The sequence below is a fragment of the Macadamia integrifolia genome, chromosome 1 (assembly GCF_013358625.1).
Source record: "Macadamia integrifolia cultivar HAES 741 chromosome 1, SCU_Mint_v3, whole genome shotgun sequence".
In the NCBI taxonomy this organism is placed as follows: domain Eukaryota; kingdom Viridiplantae; phylum Streptophyta; class Magnoliopsida; order Proteales; family Proteaceae; genus Macadamia; species Macadamia integrifolia.
This window is the reverse complement of record NC_056557.1, coordinates 30,407,774-30,429,181: the sequence shown is the minus strand read 5'-3', so window position 1 is coordinate 30,429,181 and position 21,408 is coordinate 30,407,774. Positions and strand designations below refer to the sequence as shown.

The 21,408-nt window shown below is 38.0% G+C and overlaps 1 protein-coding gene across 3 annotated transcripts in view; it reads right to left on the bottom strand.

The window, feature by feature from the left end:
• The window catches only part of LOC122083790 (protein XAP5 CIRCADIAN TIMEKEEPER), a 35,031-nt gene that overhangs the window by 4,265 nt on the left and 9,358 nt on the right, over positions 1 to 21,408 (bottom strand). The window contains exons 2-12 of one of the 3 annotated variants that reach the window (XM_042651696.1): positions 12,802 to 13,645; positions 12,011 to 12,219; positions 11,715 to 11,780; positions 11,540 to 11,604; positions 11,323 to 11,435; positions 5,530 to 5,605; positions 5,341 to 5,417; positions 5,193 to 5,254; positions 4,954 to 5,085; positions 4,803 to 4,856; positions 4,558 to 4,623 (exon numbers count right to left, since the gene is read on the bottom strand). In XM_042651696.1, coding sequence (XP_042507630.1) covers positions 4,558 to 4,623; positions 4,803 to 4,856; positions 4,954 to 5,085; positions 5,193 to 5,254; positions 5,341 to 5,417; positions 5,530 to 5,605; positions 11,323 to 11,435; positions 11,540 to 11,604; positions 11,715 to 11,780; positions 12,011 to 12,181 — 882 coding nt within the window. In that variant the 5' untranslated portion in view covers positions 12,182 to 12,219; positions 12,802 to 13,645. The remainder of the gene's footprint in view (positions 1 to 4,557; positions 4,624 to 4,802; positions 4,857 to 4,953; positions 5,086 to 5,192; positions 5,255 to 5,340; positions 5,418 to 5,529; positions 5,606 to 11,322; positions 11,436 to 11,539; positions 11,605 to 11,714; positions 11,781 to 12,010; positions 12,220 to 12,801; positions 13,646 to 21,408) is intronic. The other 2 variants (XM_042651702.1, XM_042651687.1) reach the window with 2 other exon arrangements.

Sequence of the window (21,408 nt, the reverse complement as noted above, 5' to 3'; positions counted from 1 at the left end):
CCTGGTATGTTTCAAGGTACCAACAGCCCCTCATCTCAAATTCCGATCTCTCTCATTCCCTTTCTTTTATTCCTAAGAGTTAGGCTGGAAGTTCCTCCGGTATAGCGACCACTAACCCCCAAGTTCCACCTCCCGAGTCCTCTTCTATCTTAAGATTGCAGCCAAGTTTTAGATCTGAAACCACAGGTAATGCCAGGTTCGGTTTCAGGTTCTCCCACTGTCTTCCAGTCTGCAGTTTCAAGTGATTATCTAATGGATTCAATAGAGCTTTTATCTGTAAACCTTGACCTGAAATTTCAGGCAAAACAGAGGCCTGTAGAAGGAGTTCTTTCGATTGAAGTTTCTCCTCCTGCTGTGGGTATTCATGTTCGAAAGCTGAAACCTAGATTTGGTGGGTTACTTCTAATTCTTCTTTTTTTTCTCAAAAAGTACCCCTCTTCTTCCTTTATCCATATTTATCCTTTCATTCCAAGTCTGTCCCTGTTCTTTAAATAAGAAATCCCTTTGTATCCTAATCCATATACCTTCCAAAGTAACCCTTTAAGTTTCTGTTTTATCACCAAATTGCAACTCTCCTTTGAAATCTTCAGTTTATTTTCAGAATTGCCACCATTCTTTAATACTTAGCTATAGGTCACATGGGTGGGCCCATCCCGAAATTGGGGTTTTCGATCCCATGATCGCACCAATTTGGTAATAAACAAACCTGGCCATGACACCCTATATTATAAAGAACAGAGTTCGCTTGCCTGACGGAAAAATTGCTATTTTCTTCATAGATGAAGGGCAAAGCGACAATCTCGTTTTGCAGTCCAAGGTGGAGATGTTATCACAGACCCATGAGATCATCGAGTTTGAGACTGATGTCTTCGTCAAATTCTCTATTTCCCAATATTGTGACAATGCTTATTGTGAGGTGTTTGATTCTTCCAAACACATCATTAAAGTTGGTCAGCAATGGTTGTAAGCATAGTTGTCATGGCGCCAAGGCGAACCAAGGCAGTGGAGGGTTGTCTAAACGCTTAGGCGAAAAGGCGTCCGCCTTAAGGCGAACAAGTGTTATTTTTTATTTTTCCTATTTTCTAACATTATTTAGTAAATTATATATACCTTGAATCATAAAAAATCAAGATTAAGCCACATTAAGTCATTAAAAATCAATATTTAGCCCCATCAAATCATAAAAAATTAACATTAAGTCATATTAAGTTATAAAAAATCAACATTTAGAGAAATGCTCTTATTCTATAATAAGTTTGACTAGTCAAATGATTTTATTTTTACATGAGACTTTTTGTATTAGTTATAATATAAAACTAGCTTTCTAACAAGTCTAAGATTACTTAAATCTGAGTTGCAATGACAAAGTTATGCTTCAGTCAAACTTATTTTTAAGTGCGCAAATACTGTTAAACTCGCCTGAATGAAAATAATTTTATGAATATCAAAACAAAATATTATTTTACCGGACTTTTGGTTTTTAGCAATGTTTTAACATGATAGAATTTATAAAATTTTCATAATTGAGAAAAACCCTAGCATTTAAAAGTTGAAAATCGTCCCTATAACCAAAATCTAGTTTTTGTTCTTGGACTGGGGGGTTGACTTTTTATCCTTTTGGAATTTGATTTTTAAACTATTTTTATTGGATTCAAATAGGGGGTATTTGCTTATTTATGAATAATATATTAAGTAATAAACGTTTACTTGAATGATATTTGGCATAAATAAGTGCCGAAACACAAGGCAACATGCAGCGCAACAAGGCGGCTGTCGCCTAGGCCCTAGGAAAATCGCCTGGACGCCTAGGCGACGCCTTGACAACTATGGTTGTAAGCGTGAAAGGGTGTAGTTGATCGTGATAGAAAATGTGCATTCGAAAGCCTTCTCATCTATGAACACATTTCTTTCAAAGAGACTGGTCTGATGTGGTATGCTTAGAGCCAAAGGAGGCAGCACTAACATTGCAACCACAGGAAAAACCGAAAGCATCAACGCAAGAGGAAGGCCGCCCTGACGTGGGACAACAAGTAACAATCAACAGAAATGAGACAATTATTGTGTGTGAAGAAATAACAGACTATTGCAACAGTTCATATTGAGTTTATTATTCTCCACATATTTCGAGACACATATGCAACATCGAAGCTTCATATTTTGGAGTTTGTTCAAGTCGCAGACAAGGCGCAACAAGTGCCTCCGTTAGAGTGTTTTTATTTCTGCCCTTCTACAAAACTCAAGGGCAAGTTTTTTCTCAGCTGAGAGGATTGATGCGATATCCCTTATGTGGACTGTGTCAAACTCGATTCGAGGCCCAGACTGAAAACCGGATCCAAATTTGAGTTTTGGATCTAGTAGGATATTTAGGATTTATTTTTCGGATAATTCTATAATTTAGGTAGATTAAGTAGGAGATTGGTTCGAGTTGATTTCAGTGTCCTAGTTTAAGAGTTTCTATTCGTTGCAAGTTCTATTTTCCTATTTATATGAATGCACCATACTATTGGGCTTTTAGAATGGAAGAATGAATTGAATAGTCAGTTTGTTGTGGTGCCAAGGCATAGGCCTGCTGGCTGTGAGACGTGCATGTTTCCTTTCTCCTTCATCTCTCTTCTTCTATCTCCCCTCCCTCAGCGAGATCCTCTTCATCCTTCCTCTCCTTATTTCCCGCTACAATCTCCTCCTACTCCACCATCTCCATGTCTTTTGCTTCCCTATACTTCATATTCTTTCTAATATTCTTCTCCTTTATAGTTCTGTTTCCCTTTAGAGTTTCCTAACCCCACACCCTGGTATTCTGTTCCACACGCCCCCATCTCAAATTTCCATCTCCCCAATCCCGTTTCTTCTATTCTTACGACTCGAACTGGAAGTACCTCCGGTATAGGTGACCCTAGCCCTCAAGTTCCAGCTCCTAAGCCCTCTTCTATCTTGAGATTGCAGCCAAGTTTTAGATCTCAAACTACAGGTGCTCCTAGGCATAGTGCCTAGGCGCCCAGACACCTTGGACATCTCGGTCACCTTGTTGCCTTGCATCCAAAAACCCCCTAACGCTTGGGTCACCTAGATGCCTTGAAAACTATGCCGTCAGGTTCATTTTCAGGTTATCCCCGTCTTTCCAGCGTGCAGTTTCAAGTGGCTATCTAGTGGACAATAGAGCTTACTTTCGCCTAAAATTTCAGGCCAAACAGAGGCATGTAGAGGGAGTTCTTTCAATTTGAGTTTCTTCTCCTGTTGCTGGGTGTTCATGTTTGAAGGGACAACCTTGTGGTTAGCTATTTCTAACCCTTATCAGTACCCCCCACTTCCTTTATCCATATTTATCCTCTCATTCCAAGTCTGTCCTTGTTCTTTAAATAAGAATTCCTTTTGTATCCCAACCCATATATACCTTCGAACCTTCGAAAGTATCCCTTTCAGTATGTTTTTATTATCAAATTGCCAATCTCCTTTGAAATCTTCAGTTTATTTACAGAGCTACTGCACACTTGGGTTGGCCCATAGCAAGGATTAAAGTATCGGTATCGGTCGCCGTATCGATCGGCCAAAATTAAGATACGTATCGGAGGGTATCGTATCGTATCGTATCGGAGATACACTAAGATGCGCTAAAGATACACACATAAATGGATAGGAAACATTTTTTTAAACACTTTTGCATAAAGAATTTATTAAAAAAAGCTATTGATAACATGTATTATGCATAAACACTAAATTGAGGGTATCATACTAAGAATTCAAGGTCTGTAGTTGTCCCATAAATGTAAAATCCTTGTTCCCAACCTTGATTTCCACTTTAGTTAGAGAGAAATATGGCTGACAGCAGCTTTGGAACAAAAACCCTTCAAAAAATCGTTTTTTTCTGAAAAATTACCCATATTGGCCATTATATGACCATAGCGCCGATACGTATCGATACTCATCGATACGTACCGATATATATCGATACTCACCGATACGTGCTGATATATACCGATACGTACCGATCGATACATACCGATACTCACTGATACGTACCAATACATACCGAAACGTACATTTTACCTCAATTTTATATTTTTCATAGAGTCGTATCGAGGCATGTTGTATCGTATCGATGTGTATTAGTGGTGTATTGATGCATATTGGTATGTATTGTAGGATATATATCGATACGAAATGATTTAAAAAATTCAATGTATCGTATCGGCCGACTAAATTTAAGATACGTATCGAAGGGTATCGTATCGGTATCGGAGATACTTAAAACCATGGCCCATAGTGACCTGAAATTTGGGCTTTTCGACCCTGTGGTCGGACCAATCAATGAATGCTTTACTCTTACTATTAAGTCAGATGTATTTTTTTTTTTCGGGGTGGTGGTGAGGGGAGCACATGAATTGGCATTCCATTCGATATGTCCCTCTATTTAGTTATAGCTATTATTGTAAGCCAAGTTTAATTTTCATGTCTAAGTCATGCCACATTTAAAATGACTTTCTAAATACAATTAGAGGTAAATTATCACGAGGCCCCACCGCCCGAGGGGGGGTGGAAGGTAAAAAGCAGGAAATATACCTCATCCTTCTCTATTGTTGCATCAGCGATTGTCCGAACATCCTCATGTACATCAAAGTGGAAAAGCTGTTTAGAACAAAGCAAAGAAGAAAAATGCTAAGTACCATTGCAAGCTAGGAGAAGCTTTAAGAGTATCCCAATAGCTGCAGAGAAGTCAGAAGCAATAATATATAGGTTTTTACTTTCACAAAAAGTTCTAGAGATAATTTCAAAAAATGAAAATCCTAAAAATATTCAAGTATTACCGGTCCGCTTTTGCCCCTAGCTTTGTTGACAATTAGCTCATAGAAACTATGTTGCTGGACTTCCAAGATTCATGGAAAGAAGAGATGCAGGATTAGTTAGTATATGTTTTAGTCCATGCATGCAAGAAGTTCAAATATGACAGGTACTCACATGGGGAATGATCAAATCTTCCTTGACATAAAGCAAGTTCTCCACTGAGGTTGTCCGGACCTCTCGGAATTCAGGAGCAAGTTGCTGCTGAACAGCCCGAAGAAACTCTCCTATGGTATCACCTTTCCGTACCTGAAAAACAAAATATGATTGATGTCAGTAAGAAGGCCAGCAAAGGGAGAGCCATATCATAGAGCAATCACAAAATACAGTAGTATAAGGTTTTACTCTCAAATGACCTGAATCACACGCCTATGGCCTGCTCCATCCCAATAGCTGTAAGTAATTTCAAGGGGCTCATCTGAAACGCAGGAAGAAACTAGCTCAGCACATAGGGTACTCTTTACTAATTATGACAGCATATAACGGACTAGAATGAAGAATTACTTTTGATCTGCTTCTGCTCACAAAGCCACTGTTTCTGCAATCTTTCCTGTTCAGCCTGTTCCTCTGCTTCTCTCACACTGAAAGATTATCCTCAGCACCCCTATGCTCACATATTAAGCCCATGCCCAAACAGACAAACAAGAAAAACCTTATACCAGTAATACAGCCAGCTAGAAGGAAATGCAATACCTATCTGGTAGAAAACTTGTCTCAACAGTTGGATCCTTGCCATATTTCCCAAACATCTTCAACGCCTGTCCTGCAGCTGGCAGAAAGTGTTTCTTGTGACAGGTGAAAAGGAAATGAAAATAGACAGAACCAAGAACAAAGAATTGAGGACAATTCTAATGCCATGACATCTTGCTATTCATGAAATGAACTTAAAAGAAAAATAAAGGATACAGTTAGATATTCCTTCTAAGACAATTAGCCAAATAACTAACAGTGTATCACTCATTTAATAGGCAAAGTTAATTTACAACACCTGTAATGGGCAAACCCCACTAACAGGGCCCTGACTTACTTGTGACAGGGAGTATCTTGTTTAATATATATCACATACATAAACAACACACTCAGCCTTATCCCAACTAAATGGAGTCGGCTACATGGATCCGAGCAAAGACAATATATTAAAATAATAGTAAGAAAGAAAAGAAAACCGTAACAAAAACTCCACAACATCCCACCCAAATGAGGTCGGCTACATGGACCCTTGCTCTCCAAACAGCTCTATTTGAGGTCATAATTGATTCAAAACATAAACTATGCATGTTTTTCCTCACTACTTCGCCTATGGTCATTGTAGGCCTGCCCCTAGCTCTTTTAGATCCTTCAATCTGAATCAGATAACTCCTAAGTACTAATGCATTCCAAGGCCTTCATTGAACATGGCCATGCCACCTCAAACGAATTTCTTGGAGGTGGCATGGCTATGTTCAATTCAGCTCTAATATGACCAATCCTTATTTTATCCTTCTTAATTTTGCCATGCATCCATCTTAACATCCTCATCTCTACTACACATAATTTATCTTATATGACACTTCTTAACTGCCCGACATTTTCTCCATACATCAAAGCTGGTCGTAAAATTATCCTATAGAATTCTCCTTTAAGCTTTAAAGGAATACGTCGATCACACAACACTCTAGACACACCTCTCCAATTATCCACCACACTTTAAATCTCTATAAAACATCATCCTCTATATCACATTCTTTATTTATGATTGACCCCAGATATCTAAAATAATCACTTTGCGTTATCTCTCTCCTCGATGTTTACCATTTCGTTGTCTATATTAGCGTAACTAAAGTTACACACCATAAACATCTAGATTTCAAGGTTGATCTCCATAATTCCAACTTAGCGTTAATCCCTATTTTTGTCTCATCCACCAAAACAATGTCATCAACAAAAGGGCATACACCACAAAACCTCATCTGAATGTTCTTGGTTAAATCATCCACGATAAGCGCAAAAAAGTAAAGGCTTAAAGTTGATCCTCGATGAAATCCAAATGTGATCGGGAATTCAATACCATGACCTCCCACGGTTCTCACACTAGTCAACACACCCTTGTAATATCTTTAATTATTTCCATATACTAACTCGACACCCTTTTCTTCTCTAGTGACTCTATAATAGGCCTTTTCTAGTTCGATCCACAATCCTACGTCATCTCCCAAGGTCCACTTGACCAAGGAATTTCTCCTAAAAATCCTATTTCCAGGTAAGAATCAAGCCCTTACGCTAACCAATCATAGTCCTTCGGATTGGGACCCATACCTACCACAGCCAAGGATTTCTTCCAACACAACCACAATCTTTCAGGTTTCTACCCAAGGATTTCACAAAATCATAGTCCCTTCGGATTGTGTACCTAGATAGACTACCAAGGATTTCTTCCACTTATACACCAAATACAATCCGTGAGTTTCCTCCTAAGCTCACCACAGCTTGCAGCACTTGACTTCTTTCTTCAAGTCGGATTATTGCTCCACATAAGATCAGCTGCATCTTCACAAGATCTGTCTATTGCCCTTTCTCTTCAGCATGATGTTTTCATGAAGCATTTTATCTTGTGAGAAGTTTCCACCTTGTGTGGAAAACTTAAGTCCTTGTAGTTATGACTCAAGCCCTTTTATAGGCACCCAACTAGCCATTAAGTTGAGCTAAATTTAAACTAATTTTGAATTTTATGTGCAAGAACATTAATGTGAAGCAATTAAACTTCATCATTAATCAAAGACTTTCCAAATTCCAAGTTGAACTAGTCGTTAAGCTTTAAAAACTCAATAGTCGATTACTCTCCAAGATCCTTCATTTAATGATCCAAATTGCTACTTTTGAATCACCAAACGACTGTTCATGATTGACTGCGCACCACCACGATTGACCGCAAAACACAGAGCTAAGTTCAACCAAGCTTTTGTTCGAACGGACGATACCATAGTTGACCAACGCTATTATCCACAGGTCCATAAGTGGGGTTTTTTATTCAGCTCCATCGACCACATCTTCACACGGATGACCATGAACAACAAGGTCTAAATATACTCCAAGTTAAACCACCTAACTTCTTGGGTTTTCACTTAGGTCTCACAATTTGTTGGGCTTTCATCTGATCTTGCTCAGATACATACATCAAAATTACACCATGTATTACAATTAATCTCAAATAATCATAATATTCATGACATAATCCATCTTCAATGTTGATATAGACTTTGAAGCTCTTCCTTGTCTCTTCATGGATGTTGCGAACAATTGTATCCTTACACGGTTGACCAACTTTAACAACTCTTCATCTTCAACATACTTTGCTTCTTCACTTGAAAGAATGTATTCATTAAATTGATTGTCATCGCTCCTCACATGTCTCACACACATGTTAGAACACCCAAAACTAAGGATTGGTTGCCATTGTTCTTCATATGTCTCACACATATGTTAGAACACCTAATCACATCAACAATGGTTTTCATATCTAAAACATTTCTATCCAATTGATAGACCTCTTATGATTTAATGGGGTTAATAGATCACAACTTGTAGAATAGAGGGATTTAATTGTAATAATAGAGAAGTCAATTATTTAATAAAAGAAGAAGTCTTCTTTCTCATGAAGGAGCTCAAGGCAGTACTCCAAACCTTAAAGGGGAAGAACTTGATACTGAGAAGTTTGATCGACCATAAACTCTGGATTCAGGTATTAGATCAATAGATACTAGGGATGTCAATTTCAAGCCCGGCCCAACACGTATCAACACGTATATGGCCCGACCTGGATCGGCCCAATTAAGCCTGACATGTTTTATACACATGTAATACACGGTGCAAGGGGTAAGCCCGACGGGCGCCCATCTAGCCAGGTCCGTTTACAAGCCCGACCCGGCCTGACATGTTTAGCCTGATCGTTTATATGTATATTTTGATTTTTTTGGTGGGGAGGGGTAAAATAAGATATATATTAATATTTTTATCAATTATTGAATGGAATTAAGTGTAAATTATTTTCTAAATTGTTGATGATTTAATAAAAGATATTGAAGTTTCTTAAATCTAAGACAACTAAAGACCATTTAAGGCTCGTTTAAGGCTTTATTGGTACATTAGCCTATTTAAGGCCCGATTACAACCCAATTAGGAGAAGCCCGGGTAAAACCTCGAACCCGACTGAGCCTGATACGAGACCAACCGAGACCGAATCATTCCTCAAATATGGGCATTTTCTAGCTTAAAGGCAAGTTTCGTACGCACAACAGCCAAAGAGTGGATTAGCACAACGAATTTGAGAGGAGCTCCATGGCCTTCTCTTACTCCTTGCCTTTCTTCTTCCCCATGTGGATTCAAAACGTCGCCTTCCCCAACTTGTTCTGCTACGGTACAAGCCCCCAAGGCACCTACAGAGACCAGCCTGACTGATTGACACCCCTACTAGATCCCAACCTCTATTTGAATCGATCAACAAGCTTATATTTCAGCAACTAGATAACCAAAGAATCCAATGGAATCGGAAACTGGCGGAAGTTAGGGTTTCAAACCTGCTGTAGATCTGGTTTCTCACCAAAGAAGGAAGTTAGGACTAGAGGTTCAAGGGGGTAAATCGCTTAGATACATACCACCTTCGACCCAATCTCAGGGTTCAGCCAATAGGGAATAAACCTTCAGCAAAGCTTTCTTTAAACCAGAGATTACAGCCCATAACAGAATGTCGACAGCGAACTAGAGGAGAAAAAAAGAATAACAAGAGAGAAAAATAAAGAAGAATAAAGGGCTTGAAGGGAGGAAGAGGAGAAGATCGGAATAGTAAGAGGTATGCGCAACTCACAGCAGCCATGGCTTCAACGAGAAAGTTTTCCCATCATTGGATACAATAACAGTATTTACAGACTCAAACAATCCTATACGTATTCTGAAACTGAAATATACAAGGAATCTAACTTATAAAAATAAATAAATAAATAAATCTAGCTCTAGAATGGAAATAAAATTGACTCTAACCCAACCCCCAAATAAAAAATATTCTCTATCTTTGTCCGAAGAGTCTCCAACTACTTACATAGGGTACAAAGTCAAAGTACCATTTTGAGTTTGATTTTAAAAAAACTGATGTTTCCGTTGTGTTTAGAATGCCTAAAGTAGGGTAAATACACAGTTTCAGGGGCTACAAAGCCATATGCCCACCAAGACCAACCAGCGAGTTGAACGCAAAAAAAAAATACATGATCTCGGCAAGATCTCGCCAGATCTCGTTTCTTGGGATAACAAAATGGGTGGCAAGAGCGAGATATTACACCTTGGTTATGCCTTTGTCAATTTATTAATGTCAATTTGTAATTAATGGTAATAGCAATGTCAACAAGAAATGTTTCCAGAAACAGGCGTTATCAAACAGCAATGTCTGCAAGAAACGATTCCAAAACAGGTTATCAAAAACTTTTTTCAACAAAAAAATCTCTTTCTGGAAACAGAAATGAGGAAAATTGTTTCTTCTGTTCCTAGAAATGTTATCAAACAAACCCTTAGTCTACCATACAACCTCTTTCAAATTCTGGTTATTTACAAAATTGTCATCACCCTTACCTTTTGAACCTTAATCATTGGGTGGGCCCATAACTGATCTGAACAAGGGTTTTAGAACCCCGGATTGAATCAGTTTTCTTTTAAAAATGTAACAATTGTTTTTATATTATCTTAGCTGGATTAGATGAGAATTTCGATTTCCATCTTATCTCAAATTCCTAGTGGCAGTCTTCTAGTAAAATATTGTTTTTTCTTATTTTCTTTTGGATAATTTTATCTGTAAATAGACCCTAAGCTATCCTACTTTGGATTAGCAACAATATAAATACATGTAAGGCCTATAGCCTGCCCAACAAGTTGAAGTAACACATCAGTTCAGATTTTGTGAAACTTTTCTGCTACAGATTCAATAGCGTTCTTGGTGGATTCCCAACCTGGTTACCGTTATATGTATCTATCCTTCTTTCCTATCCATCTTACTAGTCAGATTTCTGCCAGTTTCTTCACCTCGTGGCACCTTTGTTTTCCATTGAATTTCAATATGTTGTGTTGTAAAATCAAACAAAATCCTGCTTTGTCTGTGCTCAGATTTCATACAACAGTTTCTATTATTCAACTCTCTGAAACTCTCTGTCCTCAGTTTTGGGAAATTCTGATCGATCCAAGATTTCTAGATCTGCAACTTGCAGTAGCACTAGGACTCCTCTGAAACTCTTAATTCTATTATCAGATTGAGCACAAACCTCGCAGGTTGAATCTGATAGTAGAATAGAGTACTCAATTAGAGTTTGGGACCGTTCTGAGCTTTGTGTCAAGTCGTAAAGTTTCTCGTAATTTTGGTTGTTCCCATTTTCGATACTGTAGAGAGGTAGTCTCTGCTAACTATTCTGGCCTGGAAACTGGTTTCCATTACTTATTAGGTGGGGAAAAGTAGTAAGAAAAGATCCTCACCATTTTCCTCATTCTCCTCATCACTTCCATTGTCAATATCATCAGCAAATGAAAGACGTGAATTTCCTTTTATCTTCCTCTTTTTCCGTTTTTCTAACTGAAGTTCCTCCTCCCTGCAGTATAACAAAAACAATAGGAAGAAATAGAAAATGAATCAAAATCAAGTAACTACAATAACACAATCTATGGAATGAAAATTTTACAGAATTCCACTCACTCCTGTTGCAATTTTTGAAGTTTCTCCTTCTCTTCCTCCTCAATTTTATTACGGATATTGACCCTCTATACAACAGGAATAATACACCATAAGATACTAGGTTAAACAAAATAACCAAAAAATATAAATTTTGTTTTTGACAAGAAAGGAAAGCTCAAACATTAAACCTTCTCACCTTCTCAACATACTGCTCTCTGGTAACAAGACCAACTGTCTCCCTTTTAAAAGCAGTCTCAAGAATCTGAAAGAAAACATAGGGAAGAATTAGATACTAAAATACATGTGGTGCATCCAAAAAGTACATTTCGATGTGATAAAAATCTCATTTCAGCAATATTACTTTATTGGTCTAATAAGGACTGGGGAGGGCAAAGAGGAATGGCAACAGAAAGGAGCAAACCCTACAATCCTGAAAAATCTAGAAATGGTTTAGAAATGAGTAACCATAGAAAGAGCAAAATGGAAATGTACCTCAGAAGTGCCAGAGCCAAACTGAAGAAGACCATTCTGTCCCCCTGCAGAAGCAGACTTGTTCTTGAGCTCTTGGATTTTCCTCCGCTCGACTTCCCTCTGTTTCTCCAGCCTCCGTATCCGCACTGCATCTTGGGCTGTACCCACATACCCATCTCCCATTCCCGACATCTTTAACTCTCCTTTCAGTTATCACCCTTTCTAATTCTCTAACATCCAAAACACAGAACTGTCAAATTTCGCCCTTTTTATCAGCAAATCCTCGAGTTTCTGCAATATGATGGATGAAGATAAAAAAAAAAAAAAAAAAAAAGAATATATGGCTCTATACAAGATTTTCCAATACGACATTATAGCCTTTGAAGCTGGTCAAAGGGTTTTCTGCCATGTGGATGACGCAGGTAGTCCAGCTCGATTGGGCTTAATTATCCTTTTATCATAAGGCCCCAATGGGTTATATGGCTTTTGGGCTTTTTACTTTCGGGTTATTTGGTGTAAAAGGGTGTTTTAATGGGCTGATATTATGGGCAGCATATGGACACAATGGTTTCAAAAAGCATATCGGATCGGCCATATCAGCCACAGCCAATACCAATACCTGTCTGATCCTGTATTGGTGGAACAGTTCTTATTAGAGTCAAATCTGTCAAAAACAAATTATTGAAATTGAAGGCAAAACTGTCTGATTCGGCCAGATATCCAAATCAGTATCTGTATCTGTATCGGTATCAGTCATATCGATATTTAAAACCATCATGGCTACAGGATTGGATCTTTCTAAGATGCCTTACCACTTGGACTCCATGCGCAGTCTGAGATATAAAACCACCTGACCTTTCTGAGTCACTTACTTTAGCTTCCCCTCCCATGGGCTAAGTAGCGCCTTTATTCTTCAGCCTTAAAAGTTTGTTGTTATTCCATCCTCCAGCAAACCTCCTCTGAGCCAATAGCCCGACTGCAGCTTTGTCTACCCTATCTTTAACATCAGACCTTGATCAGCCTGCTACTTCTGGAAGTGTCACCCCCGATATGGTTCAGTCTATGATTACGCTACAGTTCCAGCAGTTTCATCAGTGGAAGTCTTTTCAAAAGTCATTAGGCTACAGTTCCAGCAGTTTCATCAATGGAAGTCTCTTCAAAAAGTCCCCCTGTCCTTTTGAGGAACTCCGAAGATGTGTGATGGAGTAACCACTCTCAAGTACTTTAAAACATCTTCTACTCAGATGCCATTGTGATACATAGACTCCATGCCTCCCTCCTTGAAGAACGCTCACCAGCAAAAATCTTTTTGCTATATGTCTAGTACTTCTACTTTCTGTTCTCCACAGGTTTTAGATTAGATTTGGTCCATAAAAAGGTTTTTTTTTTTTTTTTCTTAGACTTCAGAGATATTTGGTTCAGATTATACTTCTGGAATTTTGAAATTCTGGCCAACTCTGTAATCAAGATTTCTAACTCAATTCTAGGAATTCCAGAAGTGCAGTTGATAAGCACAATAATGCTCTGCGATTCTCATTGATGCAGTTCAAGTCCTATGATTGAGCATTAAAATCAGTTTCAACCCTGGTCCACACTTTTTAACCATCGAACCAGCATATATCTGGCTCAACCTGGACCACATTCAGCCAATCTGATCTGCCATGTGAAGAGATCAAGCCATCATTTTATTTAGAGAAATATTAGTTAATGACCTTATTTAGATGCAATAAATATCTCCAGCATTATTTCCAAATAAGGAAGATATCGATAGCTGTAATTGAAGATGTGATCGTTGATTTAAAGGAGGATTACTTTCCAGATTAGAAGGAGATAAATTTTGTGAGCAATTGACAGCATCTGTGGTCCGATGGACAGCTCGCATGGAGAAGATAATGCAGAATATCAGTTTTTTCCTTGCGGTAAAGACCTAAGAAGAAGATTCTTATCAATTTGTGGGCCCCATAAGCTAGTTGTACGAGACCAACTTGAAGACCAAATTGCATGGAAATTCTATTATCAAAAAATCCAGCCGTGGAGAGACAATTTAGGAGTTTATTTTCTTTGTCAAACATAGGGGAATTGATTAGGATTAGTTTCCTTTTATTTTAGACTTAGTTTCTACTTTGGTTTTCCTTGATGTACAAGGCATCCATAGCCATGTGTGGGATTTTATTGATGACTTCTTATTTTGTTTCTTTTTCTAGAGGTTACTGTAGGCCTCTATATAGTTAAGGGCTTCAGTGTTTGCAAAGAATGATCGAAGTTTGATAAAAAAAAAAAAAAATGGCTTTATGTTGTGAATGTGAGAGACAAATCTATGTGATGCAGAAACCCTGGAGGGAGGCCTACTCTGCAATTCAGGTGGGAAGCTTAAAACATATATTTTTCTTCTTTTATTTTATTTTCTGTTCAGTTTCAATATTCAACAAGTAAAAGATCCTACTATGGAATTAGTCCCTAGTTGGGGATTGGTTCTACATTAATTGGTATCAGAGCTTAGCATGGCTAGCATAAATGATCTCTACAAGGAGGTAATGAAATTATCAGACTGCATGACTTCCCTTGAGACAACCACGTTGACTGTAGACTACCAAGAAGAACATTCCAGTGATATCAATACTGCACCGCAGTTTGGAGAGGTGGAGAGCATGACGGAGGAAATTTCTGTGGATGTGGTGGTCAAATACAAATTCTATATTAAAGATGTAAGTATGGAGGAATTGATGCAGTTCAAGTCCTACGTTTAGGCATTAAATCAATTTTAACCCTGGTCCATATTTTTGAACCAATGAACCAGCATATATTTGGCTCAAACTTGGACAACATTCAGCCCATCGGATTTGTCCTGTGAAGAGATCGAGCCAACAGTTTATTTAGGGAAATATTAGCTAATGACCTTGTTAAGTTGGCGTTGATTTAATATCCAATTGTAAGACTTGAACTGCATCAATTCCCCCCATTTAAAACAAAAAACAAAAAACTCTGCTGCTAGTTTTGGTAAGTTGGGGACTAATCTTCACATAGTGCATATCTATCTTCAACCCGAAGTAGAATTCCGGTAGTACCTTGATGTCTAAAATGAAATCTCGGAGTCATGGCTCTCATTCTTGGCAAAATGCAGGCGGCATAATAAACTCAAAGTGATCATCTTTAATATATAATTTGTCTTTAACCACTACATCCATATAATTTTCCTCCATCACTCTCCACCTCTTCAGACTCCGGTGCGGTATTGATCTCATCAAATTCTTCTTCTTGATAGTCTAAAACATAGTTGTCAAGGCGTCGCCTAGCATCCAGTCGGTTTGCCTAGGGCCTAGGTGACAGCCGCCTTGTTGCACTGCATGTCGCCTTGTGTTTCAGCACTTATTTATGCCAAATATCATTCAAGTAAATGCTTTTAATATTTGTTATTTCATTTACTTAAGATATTATTCATAAATAAGCAAATACCTCATATTTGAATCCAATAAAAATAGTTTAAAAATCAAATTCCAAAAGGATAAAGTCAACCCCCCAGTCCAAGAACAAAAACTGGATTTTGGTTATAGGGACAATTTTCAACTTTTAAATGCTAGGGTTTTTCTCAATTATGAAAATTTTATAAATTCTATCATGTTAAAACATTGCTAAAAACCAAAAAGTTCGGTAAAATAATATTTTGTTTTGATATTCATAAAATTATTTTCATTCAGGTGATTTTAACAGCATTCGCACACTTAAAAATAAGTTTGACTGAAGCATAACTTTGTCATTGCAACTCAGATTTAAATAATCTTAGACTTGTTAGAAAGCTGGTTTTATGTTATAACTAATACAAAAAGTCTCATGTAAAAATAAAATCATTTGACCAGTCAAACTTATTATAGAATAAGAGCATTTCTCTAAATGTTGATTTTTTATAACTTAATATGACTTAATGTTAATTTTTTATGATTTGATGTGGCTAAATGTTGATTTTTAATGACTTGATGTGAATTAATCTTGATTTTTTATGATACAAGGTATATATAACTTACTAAATAATGTTAGAAAATAGGAAAAATAAAAAATAACACTTGTTCGCCTTAAGGCGGGCGCCTTCTCGCCTAAGCGCTTAGACAACCCCACCACCTTGGTTCGCCTTGGCGCCGTGACAACTATGGTCTAAAATCAACTTGGTTGTCTCTTCTTTAATACTTTCGACATACACCTCTTTAAGAAGACTATTTATTTCTTGCTCTACCACTTCAAAAGTTCTTTGTCATGGTAGCATCCTTCGGAAGTGGACGGTGGTAGAGGAGACCAAATTTGGCTTCAAACTTTTTCTCAAGAGCAATCAGGCAGTCTAATAATTTCATCACCTCCTTGTAGAGATCGTCTTTGCTAGCCATGGTAGGTTCTGATACCAATTAATGTAACACCAAACACCAACTAGGAAACTAGAGACTAATACTATAGTAAAATCTAACTAACTGAATAATGAATCTAAAACTGAACAAAAAAGAAAATAGAAGAAGAAAGGATAAAGGAGAAATAGATATGTTCAAGCCTCCCACCTAAACTACAGAGCAGGCCTCTCACCTAACTCCAACCTAGCCTCCCCCTAGGATTTTAGCATCCCACAGATCTGTCTCTCACAGTCATAGCATAAAGCCATTGTTTATGCTATGACTGCGACTACTCTGTGAGAGACAGATCTATATAATCAAACTTCAGATAAGTCAGTATAAGAGAGGGATTAGGAGTCCATTATATTATATTATATATATAGAGAAACAGAGAGACTGCACTGTTTGTTTTGTAAGTCTCCCCACTTTCTACTTTCCTTTTATTCTTACTTTTCTACTTAGCTTGTTTGGATCCATGTAGTTGACCCCATTGAGTTGGGATAAGGCTGAGTCGTTGTTGTTGTTATATGTATATATATATATATATATATAGAGAGAGAGAGAGAGAGAGATACCTCATCAATTAGACATTTTTTTTTTTGAAAAAATTACACTGCCACCCCTTGAACTATGCCCTCTAATCAACACCCTCCCCTGTACTTTTCGAAATGACACAGACATCCGCTCTATATTTGGAAATAACAAATTCACCCTTCCATTAGCCTTCCCTATTAAGTGATGATATAACTACAAGTTTTTTTTTCCTAAATGGCCAAAATACCCCCATTGAAGGTAACTTTATTAATTTACCCGAGACATCTTCAACTTCAACTTCAACAAAACCCAACGATTTCCTCAAACCACCGGCGGGTTTTGGTGAAAGTAAGATATTTAGGGCTCCAAAGATCTGCAACTATCTAGCGAAGGTTCATCTCCAGCCCTCCGGAGAAGGTTCGTCTTCCATCTTGCAAACGTTTAGGGTACATTTGGTATTCAATTTTTCTAAATTCTTTTTTCTGTATGATAGGGGTTTCAATTTTCTTTATACGAACTTGTTTCTTGTTACAGATCTGGTGGAAAATGTGTTGAACTTAAAATGCTCATTGAACTACTATATGATGGCAAGGATTTTTTTTGTAAGGTAATAAATGGCATTGTTGATGCATTTTACGTCAATATACCACTTGTCTTGGCTCAATATTTGGCTATGTTTTCACTTGTTTTGGTTTACAAACAGAAAGAACAGTCTATTTTGAAAGCAAAAGCATTTGAAAACAGAAAATTTTCCAGAAGATAAATAAAATGGCATTTGTTAAATTATTATTGGGATGGACAAAACTACCAATGAGGTCTAATATCATATGCAATGAGATAGAAGCTTTACTTTAAACATAATAATTAACGTCTTGACCTTTGCATATAGTCAAACTTAATTTATCATACCCAAAACAAGATCTTCTTACCCGATGGTTTGCATAAGAAATATGTGGTGGTTCAATGAATCTTTTTCTTGGTGGGGGGAATAATGAAAAGAGGGATGGGTGAAATATTTTTGGGTAAATCAGCCATGAGTGCAAATGATGGATCCCATGATGCTTCACATGCTTTCATGGCTAGCGATCTCATTGTTTCCTTAGCCCAAAAGTGGGTTAATCTTCTTCACCTGAAATCATGGAAAGGATTTATATTCATCTGAAATGGGAATCTCTGCCCGGTTTGGGTGTTTCACGGAACATTTGGACAGAAAATGGGGGGGAGAGAGAGAGAGAGAAAAAATGAGATCAGCTGCAATGGATTATGGATGCACATCACCGGAGAAGAACTGAGGGGTCTCTCTTCTCTCTCCTGGAAACAGGGGAAGCTTCTCTATAATTGATAGATGAGAGGGAGAGAACCTTCGCCGGAATGTACCCTAAACATTTGCAAGATGGAAGACAAACCTTCGTCGGAGGGTTGGAAACGAGCCTTCGCTGGATAGTTGCAGATTGTCGGAGCCCTAAAGCTCTTACTTTCACCAAAACCCACCGGTGGTTTGAGGAAATCGTGGTGTTATGTTGAAGTTGAAGTTGAAGTTGAAAATGTCTCAAGGGTAAATTGGTAAAGTAACCTTCAATGGGGGTATTTTGGCCATTTGGGAAAAAAACTAACAGTTATATCATCACTTAACAGGAAAGGCTAACGGCAGGGATGAATTTGTCATTTTCCAAATATAGAGGGAGCGTCTGTGTCATTTCGAGAAGTACAGGGGAGGGCGTTGATTAGAGGGCAGAGTTCAGGGGGTGGCAGAGTGATTTTCTCTTTTATTTTTCTCAAGAGTTTGGTACTGCTAAGCAGTGGATACAGGATTGGTATTCCAGACCTGATTATTCACTTTGATTTCATATTTCTCGTTACTGTTCCTCTATCTTCCTGCAACTTGTGGTACTCTTGGCCTGAACCAAATTGACTACCGACTCACCATCCTTAATCAGTTTGACCTAAAACTTCTGGGTTAGATTGCTACCCTATAGAGTCTTATCTCCATCAAACTTCCTGCTGTGAGACATCAACCTGAACTTAAACCTGGTCCTGTAGATTCTGCCAGTTTTGATTTCAGAAATTTTTGTATTAGTTTCTGGTTCTTGGTTTGGGTTACGGTTCACTGGGATTCAGAGGCCAACGGCCTAGGACCATAGGTACGGAAATTTCGTGAAGATTGGTTGTGTGGCTTGATTGCTGCATCGAACAGGACAGATCCAGTTCAGTCATTACTTGTTTCTGTCAAAAGGTTGCAGACAACCTTCACTTCATATTTACAAATAAGGCCCTAAGCCCCTGACCCTTGAGAATTACATAAAATCCCTCTTGGCTGTGTGGATTGATTGCTGGATCGAACTGAACAGATCAAGTTCCCTGACCTTTGACAATTACATAAAATCCACTCTCTTTCTGAATTTTGTTTTTACCTTATCCCACTATTTACTGGAATTCCAGCTTAGTGTAGATATTGTACTTACACTAAGTCCTTTTCTTTTAAATTATTTACTCTTCTGTCCTAGGGCCTGGTTGCTTCAGTTAAAGGGTCCCAAATTGTTTTGGAAGTTACAAAATTGACACTAATCCTATAAATTTGGATTTTTATCACTCCAGTGGGAGCATAGTGACCTACATCAAGATTTGGAACTCTAGGTTGCATTAGAGAGAGAGAGAGAGAGAGAGAGAGAGAGAAAAGAAGAATCAATATCAAAATTCAGAGCCATAGAACCCTACAAATCCGGTGCCCTTTCCATCCAAAAAATCTGTCAGACTCACCGAAGAAAAAGGGAGGAAGAGAGTGAGAAATCAGTGCCGAATACAATGAGAGGAGCTGTTGCAGAAGAAACGCGCATATCTACCACTGATAATTGAACCTCTTGAGAGGAACAAGTGTTTGTACATTTTGGTCTTGAAACCCTCTCCAAATTTTATTTTATTTTGGATTATGTGTAAATGTTGAATGACTATTTTTTTTTTTTTTTTCCTTCTTTTAGAACATGCCACTCGAATTCTAGTGCAGAATCAGAGTTGGAATTAGATTCTAGGATTCCAGAATCAACCTTAAGAAAATCCAATAGAATCCCAGAATTGGTCTGTGGTCTCTGGTCTAAAGTTTGATTCTGAATTCTGCTCCAATTTCAATTCAGCTTCCAGAACAAGCCAACTTATGGCCTTCCAAACATGATTCTGATTCTGTACGTAGAATTCAAAATCAAAACCCGAACCAAACAAATCGAAGTCCAAAGTGTTATGAAAGCATTAGCTAGTTATCAATTCAGGTCTGTTGAGTTAGAATATAAATACATATCATTGTAACTATCGATTTGGAGAGAGCGTGAATTAATTAAATTAGACTTTTCTAGTTGGACGTTTAGATATTGGTGAGAGCATTGTGATTGATGTAGACACCCATGCTGGCCTGCATTACCGAAGAAGGAAGAAAGGCAGCCAGGCCCAACCAGCCCTTGGGCTGATCGAGCCAGCTAAGCTTGGCACCAGTTTTGCGCCTATGCTGGTCCACCCTTGCAGCCATCAAACCAGGATAGTAATTCTCAGATAGAGCATATTTTATTCCCCGTTATGGATCTTTTAGAAGCCCAAAGCAGCCATCGATCCAGCCCTTGTGCAAGCGGTAATTTGTCCTATTAAGTTTCAATAGTCAAACCTTATGACGCCGGGAAATTATAGAGAATTAGGAGGTAACACAAGTGATCAATTCAAAAGAAAAAAAAGAACTCACCACCCAAAGGAAATCCACCTAAGGGATAAGAGAACTCAAGAAGAACTACTTCTTCTCAAAGGCCAAAGGCTAAATTATGAATAAACTCCAAGTATCACTCCATTTCATTCACTGGTATAAGCTTATATAGATGAGCAAGGAACAACCTTCCAAGCATAGGCAATTTCCAAAATGAAATTAAGACTCATTGGAAAGACAAACATTGGGAAGACAAACAACTATCCAATAGTAAAGGACCTTGGGGACTTTGGGAACCTTGAGAGGCATTTTCCACATCTTGAAGAGTCTAGAAATATAATGGTTGAAGTTCCCAAGAAGTTCTAGAACTGAATGTGAATGAAAGTTGGACTACAAAGATGAATTTCGGACTTCTAAGAGTCTGCAGTCAGCCCAGACACACTTTACCAAAACGGCCATAACTTCTTCTAGAAAATAGCAAATTATGCACCATTTTTTTTTTTTTTTTTTGGAAAATAGACTTCTAGATCTTTCCATCCATATATGGCACGACTTCTAATTCCTTCTGAGTTGGTTCAGGTGTCTCCGTGAAGTTACCCCAAAATCCTAGACTGTAACTTTTATTTCTAACTTCTATCCTTTGGCTTGGGCTTGCGGGCTTATTGGAATGGGTTGTTGGCCCATTTGAAAAATGCTCCTGCATCATACACTTCTACTATGCATAAACTAGTCTCTGAGTTATCTAGATTTTCTTCTTCATGATAGGGAGAAAGGTCCGCAACATTGAATGTAGTCGAGACAGCATAATCACTAGGGAGTTCAATTTTATAGGCATT